General features: G+C 39.0%; 3 protein-coding genes across 4 annotated transcripts; 2 read left to right on the top strand and 1 right to left on the bottom strand.

Moving 5' to 3' along the window:
* Positions 1-1,354: 1,354 nt before the first annotated feature.
* On the top strand, positions 1,355-6,097 carry LOC114757263 (3-isopropylmalate dehydrogenase 2, chloroplastic-like). Of its 2 annotated transcripts, XR_003741544.1 has the most exons (12): positions 1,355-1,673; positions 2,127-2,256; positions 2,355-2,466; positions 2,926-3,001; positions 3,199-3,287; positions 4,075-4,161; positions 4,405-4,521; positions 4,648-4,755; positions 4,858-4,911; positions 4,993-5,145; positions 5,368-5,587; positions 5,754-6,097. XR_003741544.1 is itself a non-coding variant. In XM_028946256.1 (11 exons), the coding sequence occupies exons 1-11, from the start codon at positions 1,451-1,453 to the stop codon at positions 5,440-5,442; spliced, it is 1,224 nt and encodes a 407-aa protein (XP_028802089.1). In that variant the 5' UTR covers positions 1,355-1,450; the 3' UTR covers positions 5,443-6,097. The 2 variants fall into 2 exon arrangements, 1 of the variants encoding a protein (XP_028802089.1); XM_028946256.1 differs by having other exon boundaries at positions 5,368-6,097.
* Positions 6,098-9,279: 3,182 nt separating this feature from the next.
* LOC114757365 (protein cereblon) lies at positions 9,280-13,873 on the top strand. Its single transcript, XM_028946392.1, has 10 exons — positions 9,280-9,763; positions 9,907-9,992; positions 10,079-10,156; positions 10,245-10,357; positions 10,453-10,518; positions 10,858-10,959; positions 11,075-11,642; positions 12,268-12,473; positions 12,651-12,814; positions 13,119-13,873. Exons 1-10 carry the CDS (start codon positions 9,516-9,518, stop codon positions 13,252-13,254), a joined length of 1,767 nt encoding a protein of 588 aa, XP_028802225.1. The 5' UTR covers positions 9,280-9,515; the 3' UTR covers positions 13,255-13,873.
* Positions 13,874-14,739: 866 nt separating this feature from the next.
* On the bottom strand, positions 14,740-16,415 carry LOC114757288 (leucine-rich repeat receptor-like serine/threonine-protein kinase BAM1). The gene has a single exon (XM_028946289.1). The coding sequence runs from the start codon at positions 16,392-16,394 to the stop codon at positions 14,958-14,960; it is 1,437 nt and encodes a 478-aa protein (XP_028802122.1). The 5' UTR covers positions 16,395-16,415; the 3' UTR covers positions 14,740-14,957.
* Positions 16,416-17,674: the final 1,259 nt, after the last annotated feature.

The following is a 17,674-nucleotide window of genomic DNA, read 5'->3' on the forward strand; positions in this document are numbered from 1 at the left end:
GAATAAGATTTTATTAAAAAATAACAAAATTTAAAAAAAAAATATTGAGACGTCCCGATCCCATCCCGGATTCGTCCCCTCCTGATCGAGACCGAAACAGAACACGGGATAGAAAGTCTGTCTCGTTACTGTTCATCAGGACAGAACCGGGACAAGCTTGTCCCGATTATGATCCGTCCCGTGAACAGTCCTAACAAGCACTATCCTCCAGACTAGGCTAAACATGTTCAAACTAATATTTGAACCACTAACTGCCACTGAATATTGATTTCTCTCATCCAAGTGGTGGGGTGGCAAACCCAGCATATTATGGTCTCATCGAAAACGAGGATAGTGAAAAAGATGACCCTGGGAAAATTTGTCGCCACTTTGACATTATACCAGGCAAGGGGAGGGATTTGCATTCCATTACTATGAAGTTCTCATTGGTTCGACTTTCGAGAAACGATCGGGAAAACTTATATCGAAAATTTTATTAATAAAAAAAAATCTAAATTAAAGTATCGGATATGTTATGTCTAAAACTTGCAAAATGTCTATACTTTTCACGTATAAAGATTTATCAACTCATTTTTACTAATGCATGTTGACTGACGGACTTTTTTGACTGATTAGTCCCTATTGTCAATAGACAGAGGTTGGGCAAAAAAAATTATAGAGGTGAAAAAAAAACCTAGGTTAGCCTGACCCAGCCCGTATGGGTTGGCCTGTACAGGGTCCACCGATACAGGCTTAGGCCCATATAACAGTTTGCTTATATCAGGCGTTGGTGCTAGAGCTCAGCCTTTTACACATGGGCTTACATTTCAGTTTATAAACCTGTATACTTTTTTCCCTTTCATTTTTCAAATAAAAATTATTAACCATAGACAAAGAAAACACAAATTATGATATTAAAAGTTTTAAAGTATTCAAAAGTGCGAATTTCAAATATAAACTGCAACACACAAAAATACAAATAAATAAAATAATCACAATTTCTTAATCTTTAATATATGGAGTGACTCTGAGTTAGAATAATTAGAATTCTCATAACAAATTGTTTTGTTATACACCTAGCATTCTCATGACGTTTTTTACTTGAAAATTATTCACAAGCATTTTCAACGTTTAGATTCCATCCATTTAGAAAATGATCATTTCCACTTTAGCTAAGAAGCCTAGACAACTGCAATATCCAATCTCATACGTTTAAGTTTTAACATTTTTAATATTCAGAACGTGTATGCCAAAATTGCATGTCTGACTCTGGTAAAAAAAAAAAAAAAAGAATTGCATGTCTGACTTCATCAATGCTATGCCAGTCCCCCTCGTTCTCCAGTGTAAATGAGGCAGCAACGGCGTCGTTTCAGGCAGCAGAAACAGGAGAGGCTGGGCATGGGGGAGGCAGCGGAGAGAAGCCCAACGCTATATTGCTTTTTTGCATTTCCATTTCTTACTGATCCCTAAAATGGCGGCTTCACTTCAGTTCAACTTGAAGGCTTTCAGGTCATCTCCTCAAGACTTTCGCTTGTCATCCAGTAAATCATTCAAGTCTGGCCTTGTCAGGTGTTCGGCAGCCTCCCATACTTCCAAACGCAGTTACTCTATCACTTTACTTCCTGGTGATGGCATTGGCCCTGAGGTCACCACTGTTGCCAAGAATGTGCTGGATGTCGCTGGCTCGCTTGAAGGTCTGTTTGAATCCCAAACAGGGTCGCCTGCTTTGTGGCGAGCGTAGAAAATCACTGTTTTTTTAATCTTGTTTATTCTCCTAATTTTATTTTCGTTGATTTGTGTTGCGTAATTTAGTTTCCCTGTAATTCTTGTATTTTGGATTTGATGATCTTCCACTGGTTATGTTGATAATCGACGGCATTTTAAATTTTGTTGGATGGGGTTGGTGCAAAGGCTCTCTGTTTCTCTCTGGAAATAATCGTTTTGCACAGTGGACTGGCTACTTTCTTGTTTTTGTCCCATGTAGAATTCATGCTATAAGGTAATGCATTACAAGATGAAAATTGGATCAGATACAGGAAATTAACAATTTTGTAATTTCTGCACGCCCAAGCATTAGTGAGTACAGTGCCTCTGTATATACTTTAAGCTCCTATCTTATGCACTATTCTGTTCCTTTCTTAAACCAGGAATTAATTTTAATTTTCGCGAGATGCTTCTGGGTGGAGCTGCATTGGATGAGACAGGTGTACCATTACCAGATGAGACACTGTCTGTAGCAAAGCAATCTGACGCTATTCTGCTTGGTGCAATTGGAGGGTAGCTATTCCTTTCACATTCTTGTGTTTGAAATAACTTTTATCCTCTAATTCTTCTCTCTACCAAACATCATGTGTCCTTTCATTTATTACTTAAAGGTATAAATGGGATAACAATGAAAAGCGTCTAAAGCCAGAGACTGGGTTGCTTCAGCTTCGGGAAGGTCTTAAAGTATTTGCCAATTTGAGACCAGCTATTGTATTCCCACAGGTAAACCTAATGCTGGCTTATGAAATTTGAAACACAGGGATATGCTTCCCGTTTATCTCATACCCTGATATCATATAAACTGGCACTTAAACAGAAGCCGAGTCCAGCCTTTCCTTTTGCTATCAAATACATCTATCAATTTTGTTAAGAACATTAGAAGGTCCATGTAACAAAAACTTCCTCTCTGTATGCAATTATTTCACTTGATAATCTTTGAAATTCTGTGGTTGGGCTAGGTTACTGGATGAGTTTAAGCATAGTATTTGGTGAAATAACAGCATCATTTTGTGCAACAATTATCAAATCATCCAATATTATAATATCATAGAGCATGGCTTCATGTCTTGTATATCAGACACTAAATGATATCCCCTACCTTGTATCTACGATTCTGTACTAGTTTTTTAGTTGGCTTTAGCATTCTATAATGCTATTAACTTTTTGTGAGTTTCCCTATAGTTAATGGATGCCTCAACTTTGAAGAGAGAGATTGTTGAAGGGGTTGACCTCATGGTTGTAAGGGAACTCACTGGAGGTCTGTCAAGGTTTCATTTTGACTTTGTACAGTGGATTTAATTTTCTTTTATGATCTTTGAAATAATAATTTTCAACTTTTTAAGCAGCTTTTAAATTTAATTTTTTTAATTCTTCATCCTTTTCCTTTTTACCTAAACTTAAAATTTTGTGGCCAAATCACACATAACTAAGTTTGTTGCTGCTTCGTTGAATTAGGTATTTACTTTGGAAAGCCCAGGGGCTTTCGTACTGATGAAAGTGGTGAAGAGGCTGGTTTCAATACTGAGATTTATACTGCACATGAGGTATCTTGCCAGTCCCAGTTGGTTCTCTAGATCAAGCATCTGTGATATCATGGTGTTATCATTTTTTCATGCTATTGCTACTTAACATGCACTCCGGTGAAAAGTTATTTTAATAATTTATTTCATCTTGTCTGCCTATTTATTTGCTTCTACAATTTGATAACCTATGACTAATTTGAATTTGAAATCTCTTTAAAGAAAATTTTGGCGCCATAATTTAATTTAGCTTGATGAAAGATGTTGCGTTGTTTATCCTTCTTTTATTGCTAAATTCCAGTTTCTCCAAAACATTTTGATATTATGTTAATCCCTAGATTCAAAAGTGTATTTAAAAATTTGATTACACATGAAAGTATGTTCTTTTTTTTTTAAAATAAATTTGCTTGTGAAATAGAATTCATTTGAAGGATTTAAGTTGTTACTGCACTCAAGATCTAAATTGATGACAAATTAAAGAAATCTGGCTAGTTTTTCTAGTAAATTAAAAATCTTCAAATTTTGCTAGAAGATGGTAGTAGCAATGCAATTTCCATCACGTGCTTTGTGTCATGGACTTTCTCTTTTGTCTCTTGGAAGAATAAATATGTTACTTTCGGAAAACTGGCTTTTTCTAAAAGAAAGTATATGGGAGTATATAAGCTGTGGCATTCACATTTCTATTTTCGCTCCAAAAAGAACTTCTATTTTTCTCAGATCTCCTGACACTTTCCTGCCCCTACACTGAGTGTCAATATAATCCCTGAAACCATGATTATTTGTTTTTGACGTATGTTAATTCTTACACCAGATTGATCGCATCACACGATTTGCATTTGAGATTGCTCGGAAGCGGCGTGGGAAACTTTGCTCTGTTGACAAAGCCAATGTGTTAGAGGTAGTTATTGCTGGATACAATTAAGATATTTATTCATAAATTGGGATTTGACTATAGAACTGTTTGAATCATCACTTTGAGTTTTTGGCTAATCTGTGGCTGTGAGGTTGTGTGATATACTGAAAATTTTTGTGCTTATGTACATTTGTTTTATTATATACTGAAAATGATACACATGTATGTGATAAATTTAGGTCCTCCTCCAACATATGTTAATGTGCTTGGTCTGTCTATTATTTTTAGGCATCAATGTTTTGGAGGAGAAGAGTTCTCGCAATAGCACAAGAATATCCCGATATCGAGTTATCACACATGTATGTTGATAATGCCTCAATGCAATTGGTTCGCTATCCCAAACAGGTCTGCTTTTGGAGTATATTAGCATAATCTGTGTTTCATTTGTACATTAAATGTAACTCACAGATGGAAAATTCTTTGAATGAAAAACATTGCAAGCGTTACCGTGTTTGATGCTGAATTTTGCAGTTTGACACAATTGTGACAAACAACATATTTGGGGATATATTATCAGATGAGGCTGCAATGATCACTGGAAGTATTGGGATGCTTCCTTCTGCAAGTCTTGGGGATTCGGTATGGGGACAGAAAAAAAAGAAAGTTATTTTACTGTAGATCATGAGTGTGTTTAAGGTTAGTGACTTTTCAGTTGACCATATTGGGTTTGAATTGGTTTAGGGACCTGGGCTTTTTGAACCTATACATGGTTCTGCTCCTGACATTGCCGGACAGGTTAGTTTTTTATACTTTCCATTTATTGGTTGTTTATCTTTGGGCAGCATCCATTACAACGGCATAATTATCTTTATACAGGACAAAGCAAATCCATTCGCCACTGTACTTAGCGCTGCTATGCTTTTGAAGTATGGTCTTGGAGAAGATAAGGCTGCTGAGAGGATAGAAAATGCAGTTTCGGACACCTTGAACAGGGGATTTCGAACTGCTGACATTTATTCTGAAGGAACGGTAAGCGTGTTGTTCGGTCCCTTGGCTTTTATGTCAAGTTCTTTCATTGCACTGGAGCGGACTAGGAAGCCTAATGCCTACTATATGTTATCACTTCTTGTCCATGATGTCTTTGATATGTCTACGCGTCTTTATATGAGCTTTTGTCTAGGTGATCTTGTAATTCTTGTCTTTCTGCCCAATGAATTCGCACTGTGTAATGCTCATTGTCTCTTCATGCAGAAACTAGTAGGATGCAAACAGATAGGTGAAGAGATTATGAAGTCAGTTGAATCCCAGGTTCCTGCTACTGCATAAATCAGACGTAGACATCCACGAAAATTGGGTGCTGGGGTTGGCCCGAGGATCTCGTCTGCGAGACTATGATTATCAATGCTTTCCTTAATGCTAAGTAGAAAGAATTGTCCCGTACCGAAGAGAATTTCAGGTTCCTTTTGGTGAGGTTAGAAAATGTTATTCAAGTGAAAAAATGGAGCATTTGAAATGTAGTTTGTTATCCACGGTCATTCTGTCAGGAAACACGTGCACGATGAAAACCCACTTTGAGACGATATTGGGGATTTCGGAGCCATAACTGCAAATTTTGTTTCTGCTTTGACTTTTGACAGACAAGTGGCGATTTGCACTCCACTAGTAAAAGGCATATAGGAGTCCACTTGAGTGGGAAATATATGATGATAAAGTAGTTCCTAATGATTATAGCGTTCTTGGTGTTGAAGCAAGTGTGTTTTTTCTTTTTTTGGGGTCAAGTGTTGAAGCAAGTGATTAAGATATCTTACGCCGACAAACGTACTCTTAGAATCGCCACCCTTGATCTCCATTCTTCAACAAGCACCCATGATTTTGGTTTGTATTTTTATACATGGTCATTATATAACCAACAGTTAGTCAATGATGATCAACTAGAAATGTTTAGCAGAGTAATTATGTAATAAATTATATATTTTTATGATGGAGCAAACATGTAAATATAATCGGTGTTGGGCACAATCAGCAACTGTGCCCAAACCAAAGTGTAAACCGACATCGGAATTCTGGGAAAAAAAACAGAAGAGCCCAAATGGGAACTCTGGAGATTTGGACGTGCCATCCCACAACACGAGCTTAAATCCGGCAACCAGAAACAATTCCTGACTGGCCATCTGTCTGTAGTATATTAGGCCGACAACAAAAGGGGAAAAGCCCAACTCGAGATTTTAGATGAAAAGTTCAGCCCATCATTTTGATGTGGTTTTGTAAGGGGGAAAAAAAAAGATTAACATAAATTTTGGTCCCTCAAATTTGGACCCATTTTGGTATTGATTCCTTAAATTTAAAACCTATGGTATTGATTCCTCAAATTGTATCCATTTCTGGCCATTGGTCCCTGGTAGTTTAGGCCATCAAAACCATCTGAGTTGACACTAACTCTTTTAACCTATGATGTGGCATCTAACTTAAGAGAATGAGGTGGATAATAGTTTGATAATGTGGCTTGCTGACATGTATATATAAACAATGCGAGAAAAAAAAGAAAAGAACTGACTTGAAAGAAAACACATGGACAGAGCATTTAAAAAGACCAAGAACACGAGAAAAGAAAGGCAAAAAAGGGTTAGGTCAATAGTGAAGCGGACCTACACTTATTGGAGAACTATGATGTGTCCATCACTGGAGGAATGTGATTTGTCGACAGCAGTCGAGGGAAGAAACGATAACAGTAATTTTGGTGAGTTTTACTAGTTGAAAGGTGAGAATCTATCGCATATGTTAATGCGTTCTAGTAGTAACTCGTGCAATGTGAGAAAACAAAGGTCGATTTTCACCGAGTTATGCTTGTTAAAGCCGTGATGGTGTTTCAGTGAGCTCTGCATGTTTGTTTTTGTTAAGTTTTGTTCGATTGTTGTACATTTGAGAGGTGTGGTGCATTTGATCTTTATCCATTAAGTTGTTCAATGTTGCCGTTCTTGCGTGCTGTGTGTTCAAGTATGCTCTGTTCTCATTTCTTGAATGGGAAGACATCAGTATGATGATTAGATGAATTTTTATTTCATTTGGTTGTATTTTGGAGCATTAACCCATTGCTTTGAGCTTTTGATTGTGTTATTGTGGACCAATATGGATGGGTTTTTTGCTTTGTTGACAATGTATGCTTTGGTTCATGTGTTCTGTTTTAGATTATTATTTTGCTCTACAGGTTAAATATGGATGGGGAGGAAAAGAAAAGTGAGAGTTGTGAAAGTAGTGGAGAGGGAGGGAGTAAAACGAACTCAGGATCTGATTTCTTAGACCTTGAGAATAGTGAAGAGGACTAGGTATCGAATATATATATTCAAAAAGACCAAAGACCAGTTCTTAAATATGTATTCGAAAAGACTAGTTCTCGAGTGTATATTGAAGAAAAACAGTTTAGAGAAAGACAATTTTAATGGAGAGATGTTGAAGATAAGTAGAAGATGGGATAGGAGAGATGTTGTAAAAAATTAAAAACTTATACCAACAACTTACCAAATACCAATTGCCCTTCCTTACAATTGCTGGATCTTCGTTGCCTTCGTCCGATCTTTCTCCTCAATCACCTTATCTATGGGTGTCGGATCTTTCTTGTCGTCACTGATGACCTTCCCTTCAATCTTAAGGCTCTGTTTGGTACGTAGTACTGAAGGGGTTGGCATTGGTATTGGTATTGGGATTGCTCATTTTGTGATGTTTGGTATGAAGACCTCAGTAATCCCAGGACTTCTGGGTACCACCTTCAATGGGATTGCCCAGTACCACCCCACCCCTAGTACTGGAAAATCAATCATGGGATTGAACTTTTTGGGACCAAATTATCCCTCACCCATCCCTGTCTCTCAATTATCCCTATGTCTTCTCAATCTCCCTCCTTCTCTTCTCCCCCCCAACTGTGAACCCACCGTTAATTTCGACCTCCATTGCTAGCTTCGTCTTCCACTGCTAGCAAAGGTCGATGTCAGGATATTACAAACAACTAATATCATGAAGTATTTAGAATTCATTGATGTTAATGATTATGAGAGTACCTACTCTAAATCTATCCATTATCGATGGCGACTAACTTTTTCCTCTACCTCTAACTTCGTCACAACCATCCTATAGACAATGGTGGCCACCTTCGTCATCCATTGTCGACCGAGACCAGCTTCTTTGATGAAGGTGATTTTTTGAGCAAATTTGGATCTTGGTTTTATGCATATAAATCGAGATCTAGTACAATTAATTTTTTGAAGATAGATTTTGATCTTTGACAGCGACCGCCTTCGTCCTCCATTGTTGACAGTCACCAGCTTCTTTGACAAAGGTGATTTTCTAAACAAATCTAAATCTTGGTTTTTTGCACCTAAATCTAGTACAATAGGACTTTTGAAGACAAATTTGGATTTTGGAGTTTATGTTAGATCTAAAGCTTGTTTCAGATTAAAGTGAAGAAGAAGAAGAAGAAAGGTGTGAGGAAGGGAGAGGATGATGGAGTTTTTTTTATAGGTATTTTAGGCACTTTGTATTTTTTATTTTGTTTTTTTTCTTTTTCTAATTCATTGATCCCATAAGCAATCCCATGACACACCAAATGTCATTTTATAATCTAATCCCAATCTCAACCCTAATACTAATCCCAATACCAATCCTATTCCCATTTTCTCAAAATCTAGTGCAGCGTACCAAACCTAAATCTCTAACCCCTTCCCTCTTTCTTTCTCAACTGCTAGTGCGTCAATTTCTTCAGGTAACTTGTCTCCCTTGCATCTGTGCTACTTATTTCTCTTGCATCAGCACTAAGTTTTAAAACATCCATTTATCTATTTTTTTTTCCTTTTTCCATATAAGATCTACATACATGTCAGCTTTTATGTACACATTATCAATATAACAAAGTTAGTGCCAACCCACACCATTTTGACGGCTTAAAGTTACCAGGGACTAACAGCAAAAAACGAATACAATTTGAGGGATCAATACGATGGGTTTTAAATTTCAGAGAGTAATACTAAAATGGGTCCAAATTTAAAGAATCAAATTTATATTAACTCAAAAAAAAAAAAACATAAAGCCCTAGAGGGCAAATGAGCAATCCAAGTTTCTAGCGTTTTTCGGTCTGCTGGCCACATCAGCCGTGCGTCCGCGTCACTGCGTCTGGAAAGCGGTGGGGGCTGGAAACGAGAAAACGAACAGTCCAAAAACGGAGAGAGAGAGACAGGGAGGAAATTGAGCAGAGGGAAGGTCTGGCCAAACGGTAAGGAGAAAGTTTGTGTGGTTTCATCCACGTCATGATTAAGAGCGTGCCAAGTAATTAAAAAGAACATCCATTAGTTCGTTACTACAGTTTCATTTCATTTCTTCATCAACCTGCTTTAGACGAAACCCTAGGAGTAATGGATGACGACAGAATACGCGAGAGGGAGAGGCATCAGATCGAGCAGATTCGCCAGCTCGATCACGACGAATTGCGGGTTGAGGAAGTTGATGACCTAGAAGACGATAGAATGCAGGTGGTAATGGGTGACGAGAGAATACTCGAGAGGGAGAGGCTTCAGATCGAGCAAATTCGCCAGCTCGACCTGGAAGAGTTGCAGGTTGAGGAAGTCGATGACCTCCGAGACTCATCCGACGAGGACGCCAAGTAATTAACCGTTCTCCGTCATCCCTACTATTCTTAATCTGCCATTGGTTTCTTTGATTTTTCTGTATGTGCTTTTCGTGAGCAATTTTATTTTATTATGTAAATTGCTGATGATCTTATGATCATCTTGTTTGGACCCCCAGCGGCCGTACTGACCGTGCTAGGCCTGCCTCATCCGATGATTTCACCTTCGATACGTGTATAACGTCTTTGCACACATATCTGGGTGGTAGGCGTTCATTTGTTGGCAATACTCGCCCCTTTCTTTGACACAGCTATTGTTCCATATTGCTCAGTCATACTTCCATGTCGCAGAGGTTGAGGACACGCACCACAGGACTGCCTTCTTGGACGGTGGGGCTCGTTTAAGCCTCCCACTTTTCTATCTTGAAGGTATTCACATCTGTGCATCATGCCATGCATTCTGTTTATAATTTCTTAGTTACGCGAATAGCTTAAGATTAGTTTCTGCAACATTCAGGAGTTGTACTCTTTCCTGGGGCTACTCTTCCCCTGAGAGTTATTCAACCCAATTTTGTTGCCGCTGTTGAACGAGCACTGAGCCAAGTTGATGTTCCTTACACTATTGGTGTGGTAGGTGAACTTATCACGAGTGCTTAAAAAGTATGTCAATGCTAGGGATTTGCGGGTGGTTTTTCTTATGAAGCTCATGTGTGTGCTTCTTCCAGATTAGAGTTCATAGGGATGCTGAAAATCGTAGGACAAAATTGGCAAGAATTGGAACAACTGCAGAGGTATGATTTGCGTTGCTATTTGTTTGAGTACATGCATAGTCTATTAAGTATCATGTGCTACTCTGTTTGCTCCAGTTATAAATTCAATGCATGGTATCCACCCTGATGTAGGGGTCAAGTGCGTAACAGACATGATAAAGAGATGAGCAACTCCTTTTGCTTCTGAAAACTTTTCTGGTGCAACGTAGATGGTGTATTGTGAGATCCAAATTAATTGTTCACTGCATTTTGTTCCTTGATAAAAAAAGAAATATGTATGTGCTAGTTAGAATTTGCGCAGCATATTCTAATATCAAATAAACTGTATTTTGGCTTATATTATTTGCTAAATGCTTACAGATTCGACAATACAGGCGGCTAGAGGATGGTTCCCTTAATGTGGTTACCCGTGGACAACAACGGTTTCAACTGAAACGCCATTGGTTTGATGTGGAAGGAGTGGTTAGTACATTATTGTGTTTGTTGCTGCTTCTTTTCAATATTCTCAGCAATCGCCATGTAAGCAAAAGCTGATCTTGATGTTCTTCTCTTGGTGAATTGTTGTGATATTTTGTAGCCTTGCGGAGATATTCAAATAATAGAGGAAGATCTACCATCAAGAACTCCCAAGGATGCTTTTGTAAAATTAGCTCCTTTAAGTAATCTGCCTCATAACCGTGGTGTCTCACGTATGGCTTCAAATTTTTCTTGCGCTAAATTGCATGGTTCCAAAAATGAGGATGATGATTCAGATGACAGCTTCGAGAGCTTTGAGGAGGAACTTTCACCAACAGAAAGGAGAATCCACCAATCTATCACTGGTTCTGGTCATGGGCATGATATCATGGATGAATCATCTAACAGTGATTATGAAGAATGTATACATGAGTCTGATCGTGAAATTAGATTTAGCCTAAATGACTCTGACATGACGAGGTCATTGCTCTCTGAGCGTGGAAAACAAACTGTAAATACAGACTTGACTGGGGGCAGCTGTTCCACTTCAGGTTTAGGCAAGCAACCCTGCAAAAAGGCATCGTGTAAAAGTACAAGTGCCAACTTCTCTCATGGAATTCCAAGGGCATTCTGGCCCCATTGGGTATACCGAATGTTTGACTCCTATTGCCTTGCGCAGAGGGCAGCAGGTGGTTTTGCTTTACCTTCAACTAACCCGAGACTCTTTGCAAGCTTTTTTGTTTTGTTTTTTTTGTGTGGTTCTTACCGTATAATGAATATTATTGGATAAAATAAGCCTTGCTTTTCTTTTTCTGCATTCTGGTTTGTATGATTTTAGATTATAAATATAGATGAATAGAGAATTATTTGCAATGAGTTACTTGTGCTTCACAAATGCATTTATGCAGGGCCCTTTTAATGAAACCCCAATTATTATACTGAATATTCTGTGCTTTTCATCTAGGCTTATATTGGTGGTCATTTATCTAAGCCTATGTCTATATCTTAATTTTTGTTTTTTGAGGTCACTTTTTATTCAGATTGATTTTTGAGCGGTTAGTGTGTATGGAGATTGGGTTAGGTCATATGATCGAGCATGGTAAGTAGTAAAATGTCTTTAAGGTATCAAAATTAAAAAGCAAAATTGAATATCTTGTAGAACACCTTTAATTGGAAGTTATATACTAGCTGCTTGAAATTAAGATTTCATTTTAAACAAAGCAGAATTCGTTTATTTCTAAAATTTCTTTTATTGTACAACAGTCTAAATGCGTTCATGTAAGAATAAAAACTAATGCTTATGTTGAATTGTAGATCTGTGGAGGAATGTGGTTGGGACACCAAGCATGGATGGTCTTGTGAAGAAGCCTGATATTTTATCATTTTATATTGCCAGTAAAATACCTGTGTCCGAATGTACAAGGCAGGAGCTTTTGGAGATAGATGGCATCTCATATAGATTGCGTAGGGAGATTGAATTACTAGAGTGTGTTAATCTTATTCGATGTAGAAACTGCCAGGTAAGCTTCGTCCCATCAAAGCTTCACGCTGTTTGGTACTTGTTTGTGCAAACAAAATATTCCTTTTGTTCGGAATAAATTTTGATTCTAGTACAGATATTTTCTTCAACTGGAATTTTCTTCTGCACTTTCATCAAATGCAGAAAATAATGTACTTATCTCACTTGTATTTTTCAGACTATCATTGCAAGGCGGAGTGATATGTTGGTGATGTCTAGAGAGGGTCCTCTTGGGGCTTATGTTAATCCAGGTGGTCATGTCCATGAGATCATGACTCTGCACAATGCAAGTGGCTTAGCACTTGTGGGGCGAGCACATACACAATACAGTTGGTTTCCTGGGTAAGTTGTTCGTCAATTTTTTATCCTCTGTGTGATGCTTAGAAGATGTCAACTTGTTTATGTGGTATGACTTTAATTGTCCAAATTATAACTATTCATTCCTCATGGCAATTTTGAATATTATCATTATCATTAGTACTTAGCTCAGCTAATTGAAGGAAAAATACACTTCTATCGCTCAGTTATATATACTAACTTCTTCCGTGGTTGCTTTTATGTGAGGGTATTAATACTCAGAAGTAACTTCAAATATCTGTGTTACTTTTACGGGAAGATAATGGGAGTAATTTGCCACTTCTGACAGATATGCATGGACAATCGCCAACTGTGCTACATGTGAAAGCCAAATGGGGTGGCTTTTTACAGCAACGAACAGAAAACTGAAACCCAGATCATTTTGGGCGATACGCAGTAGTCAAGTTGCGGAAGAGATGCGCTAAAACTGTATTTAATGTGGATACCAATCATCTTCGTTCTGTTTGAAGCACTTGTCCATTGTGATGGCCTCATGCATCCATTTGCGATGTATACAATGCTTCTGGATAGGCATATAATGCTTGCATTGTAACAGCTTTGCGAACTAAAGTAACGCATGAATTTAACCTCTTTTATAGCCTTGTTCTTATGTACCAACTGTAGAAGACGTGATATCATTCTAGATCTCTTTCGTGTCTATTAGGCAATGTCTTGTTCATTGGTAAGCATGAGGTTGTACCTACAGCATCTTTCAGTTCTGGCAGCTTCACGTACCAGCTGCTGCTGCGTGTTCTGTTCTCATAGATTAGCTGCCTCCTTTGTGATACCGTCTGCCTCAGAGCTAGAGGCTCGGGTTGGGCATGAATCATAGATAGCATGTCCAATTCATCACCCGATCGATCTTTAATCGGGCTGGAGCATGTTACTTTCGAAGGAGATTCATGAGAGGACTTGTTAACCTGAGGATTTGGTTATTTCTAATCTCATAAAATTTGTTGCCTTTTTCATTTTTGTATGAAATATGTTGATATATAATGTAGCCTGGTTACATAAATTATTAATATTATTTATATTTAAAATTAATTTGTTTGCTAGTCATTTATACATGAAGAATCCTTTCATAACAAGAGTTTTTAGTCATGTTTTTTCTTTGCTCATTCTTTATTTATTCGTATAGTGGGTGAGGGGCATTGTCTCTTGATAGACTTCGCCGAAATCGGGTGAGATTTTTTTTTTTGGGGGGGGGGGGCCGGAGAGAATCGGATATTGAACATGTCATTGGATGTGCTGACCATGACCGCTAGTGTTGCAGCAACCCGTTAAAATATTCTCCACTAGTAAACAAATCTGTTTACATTAAAGGATGACAAGAGTTTGCAAAGTGGGATGCAGGGATCCCAGAGAGTTTTGGTGAGAGTCCCTCACGCACACGGTTGCTTCCGAAATGATCGCCACCGAGGTCTAAACCGGGAAGGAAACATGCAACCATTGCTGGCCTGAATCGCGTAGTCTAAACAAAGCTACCCGCTACTTTGGTTCGGGATGTATCTTATTGTTATCTAATTAATGAAACCTTAAATTACAAAACATAATTAACTTGTTGAAATTTTAAAGTGAAATTCTTTAAAAAGGTAAATTTTCGAAGTGATAAGTATTTTAAAATGGTGACATAATTACAATATAGCGGATGCTCACATAGAGTGACATAATAAAATGAGAGTCAACGTTCCGCACGGCAAATTAAATTCTGCAAAGTAGTCAAACTTTTTTGTGTTTTGGGGACTGGAGTCAAACTTTAATTACTTATACGTGTATGTGCCAATGTTTAATCTTTATAAAACTGTAGTTTCTTGCATGCACATCCTGCCTATAGGAGCCTTCGCAGACCGCTAACGCTAAGAATCATCTTCGGCAGTGGATACGCGTTCTACTTGAAAACAGATAATCATATATAAATAAAAGTAGTTTCAGTTCAAAGTTCAAACCCTCCTAACGTAATTTTTTGAAAATAAATGTCCTTCAGATTTATGCTTGAACGATGAGCCCCCGCATCACATTTATTCTTCGAATAAAGTCCCTCCGTTAAGTGTGAAGATAGTGCAGGTTGAAATCTATGGCGTCTGCCAAAACCGTTGCGCTATTTCTATGGGCTCTTCAGGGGCTCCTGTTAACTCTTGCAAGGTTGCAAGGGAGCACCACACAAACAATCGTTACCGGTAAATGCACTGGCCGGAAACTTCGTTTTTGGAATTTGACCGCAGAGATGATTGTAGCTCACATTCAGTTTCTCAAGCCCAGCAACGGCGTTAGGAACCTTTCCAAACACCGAATTCTTCGCCAAATCCAAATACTTCAATGTTTTGACTATCTTTAACTTCCCCAAATCAAACCGCAGTTTATTTTCCGATGCCCGGAAGCCCACCAAATATTCTGTCCTGTTCAGCAGCCCAACCGGACTTCCCGTTATTTCGTTACCAGAAAGGTCGATATAGTCATAGAAGTAAGTCTCTACTGGCTTCCAATCTTCCAGCTTCATCTTGATCCCACATTTCGCGAGCTTCAGAGAGAAGATAATCGGGGACGAAGTGACCCATCTTGGTATTTCCTTCAAATGAAATCTGTTATCGGACAAATCAAGCGATTCAATGCCTTTCACATTCATCTGCGGAAATGGGTCCACGAGAAAATTGTTGGACAGGTCGAGATTGAAGATCTTCGTGAGGTTCCCGAAACTTCTCGGCACGGTCCCCCAGAACCGGTTGGAGGAGAGGTCGAGAGTGTCGAGTGCCTTGAACTTCCCGAGAAAATCCGGGATTTGTCCCGTGAGATAGTTGTGGCCGAGCTCAAGGTAGCTCAGCTTCGGGGCAAGCGATGATATTGAAGGAGGGATTTGACCGGAAAATTTGTTCCGGGAAAGTCTGAGAATCCTGAGGTCGGGGAAAGACGAAAAGAAGTCAGGTATTGCTCCCGTGAGTTGGTTACCTTCTAGACTCAGGAACGTGAGACTCTGGAGCCTGCGAATTCCATTGGGCACCGATCCTCGGAGAAGGTTTCCACCAAGTTTGAGCTGGGTGAGCTGTGTCAACGCTGAAATTGAAACGGGTATCGGTCCTGTAAATCTGTTCCCTGACAAACTAAGCGCGCTTAATCGGGTAAGATTGCCAATATTTTCGGGTATCCGACCAGAAAGTCTGTTGTTTTCGATGTAAATGAATTGGAGGTTGGGTAAGTGGGAAACGAAAGCGGGAAAACTGCCCGAGATATTTTTGAGATCCAGGAGGTAGATGCCATCAAGGAATCGGAGCTTTGAGAGCGAAGGCGAAATAATGCCAGACAAAAGGCTAGTGGGGACGTCGGGTTGACCGGAAAGGAAGAGACTAGTGACCCGCTTGTCGTCATTCAGGCAAGTGACACCGGTCCAAGCACAACAGTCGGTACCCGACTTCCATGAGGCGAGCAGGTTGGACGGGTCGGACGTGATTCCGGATTTGAAACCCAGCAAGCCCGATTCATCATCCGGGTGGCAAGTGGAAGCACGGACAGTGAGGCAGTGGAGGGTAGAGATAGAGAGGAGAATGAGAAGTGGCCTGGACGAGAATTGCATATTGCTTCGTTGGCAGAGAAGGAAAGGATAGTGTCTGTAGACGAAAGGAGAAGGACTTGGATTTTATAGTTTTGAGAATGGGGAGGAGGACAGCCACAAAAGGCGGGAATGTTGCCCACTTGGGGGAGGGAAGGATAGGTTCGTGGCATGTAGTCAGACGCAGCCACCACTGCTGACTAAACCAACGTCGCCAGTTACGTTACGGATGATGGATCATTTAATGCATCCAACTCAGCTCTCAGGATTTGGTTCACAGATATGGTACATAGATAACAATGCACATTCTCCGCCTCCTTTCCTGATTATGGTTCATCTTCAGCTGGACCAGCTCACAGTTTTGGGCATCAATAGTCAAATGTCAAATTCATCTGCCTTCCCTCTAATCATGTGTCCGCCTTCCAAACATGACCATGCCATGGTGCTGCGAGTACAAATCTTCACTCGCTTTTTGGCAACCAGAAAAAATAAACTGTGTGCCGGACAGCATGGCAAATTCCAAAACTTCTTTGCCTCACAAGGACTCTGGAGTTCCAAATCAAACCTGCAGGATTAGTCTGAAGAACGTCAGAACAATAAAAACGACTTGGTACAAGATCCCTGAAGGATAATTACAGCAGTGCCCGAGTCTGCCTTAGATGGTCTCCCACATTTTCTGTGAAACATGGATGACTCCCTCGCATTCTCTTCTGGCTTAGGAACAGAACGGCTTCTGTTATAGTATTCCCTATAGCCACCATATTATGGTATTCTTCATCAGTGTCACATAAAGAACAAGAATATTCAGGTACTGTTCAATGACTCGCAACAAGTCCTGTAAATGCTAAAAATAAGTTCAGTTAAGTAGCATCTGTCTCCTTGTTGAATTCAAAATTAACTGTCTTTCACTCTAGTATAAAATATGCCAAGACTTAAAAAAAAATATTGAGAAACTAACCAAGTATTTTTTGATTTTTTCGTAACTCACGCCAGTCGATACAAGTAAAATAATATTTTATGATCTATTTTTTATTAGACATAATTATATATATTGCCTCTAGTGCTTAATGTATTAAAAACAAGAGCCACAGTAAAACTTGAACTCCACTTAAAAAAAAACAAAGAAAATTAAATGTGATACGCAAACAAGGAGTACTACAACCCCGCAAGGCGGTAGCCTCAGCCACACAGCTTGACACTAACAGTGAGATGTTTTTTTTTGGTATAAAAGAGGGCCTAGGCCCAACTACAAAAATTAAACCAGCTGGGGATCACCTCCCCAAATTCTCTGTTGCCACTAGCTC

This window comes from Neltuma alba, unplaced genomic scaffold, assembly GCF_004799145.2.
Source record: "Neltuma alba isolate B1F8T4 unplaced genomic scaffold, ASM479914v2 tig00010592_pilon, whole genome shotgun sequence".
In the NCBI taxonomy this organism is placed as follows: Eukaryota; Viridiplantae; Streptophyta; class Magnoliopsida; order Fabales; family Fabaceae; genus Neltuma; species Neltuma alba.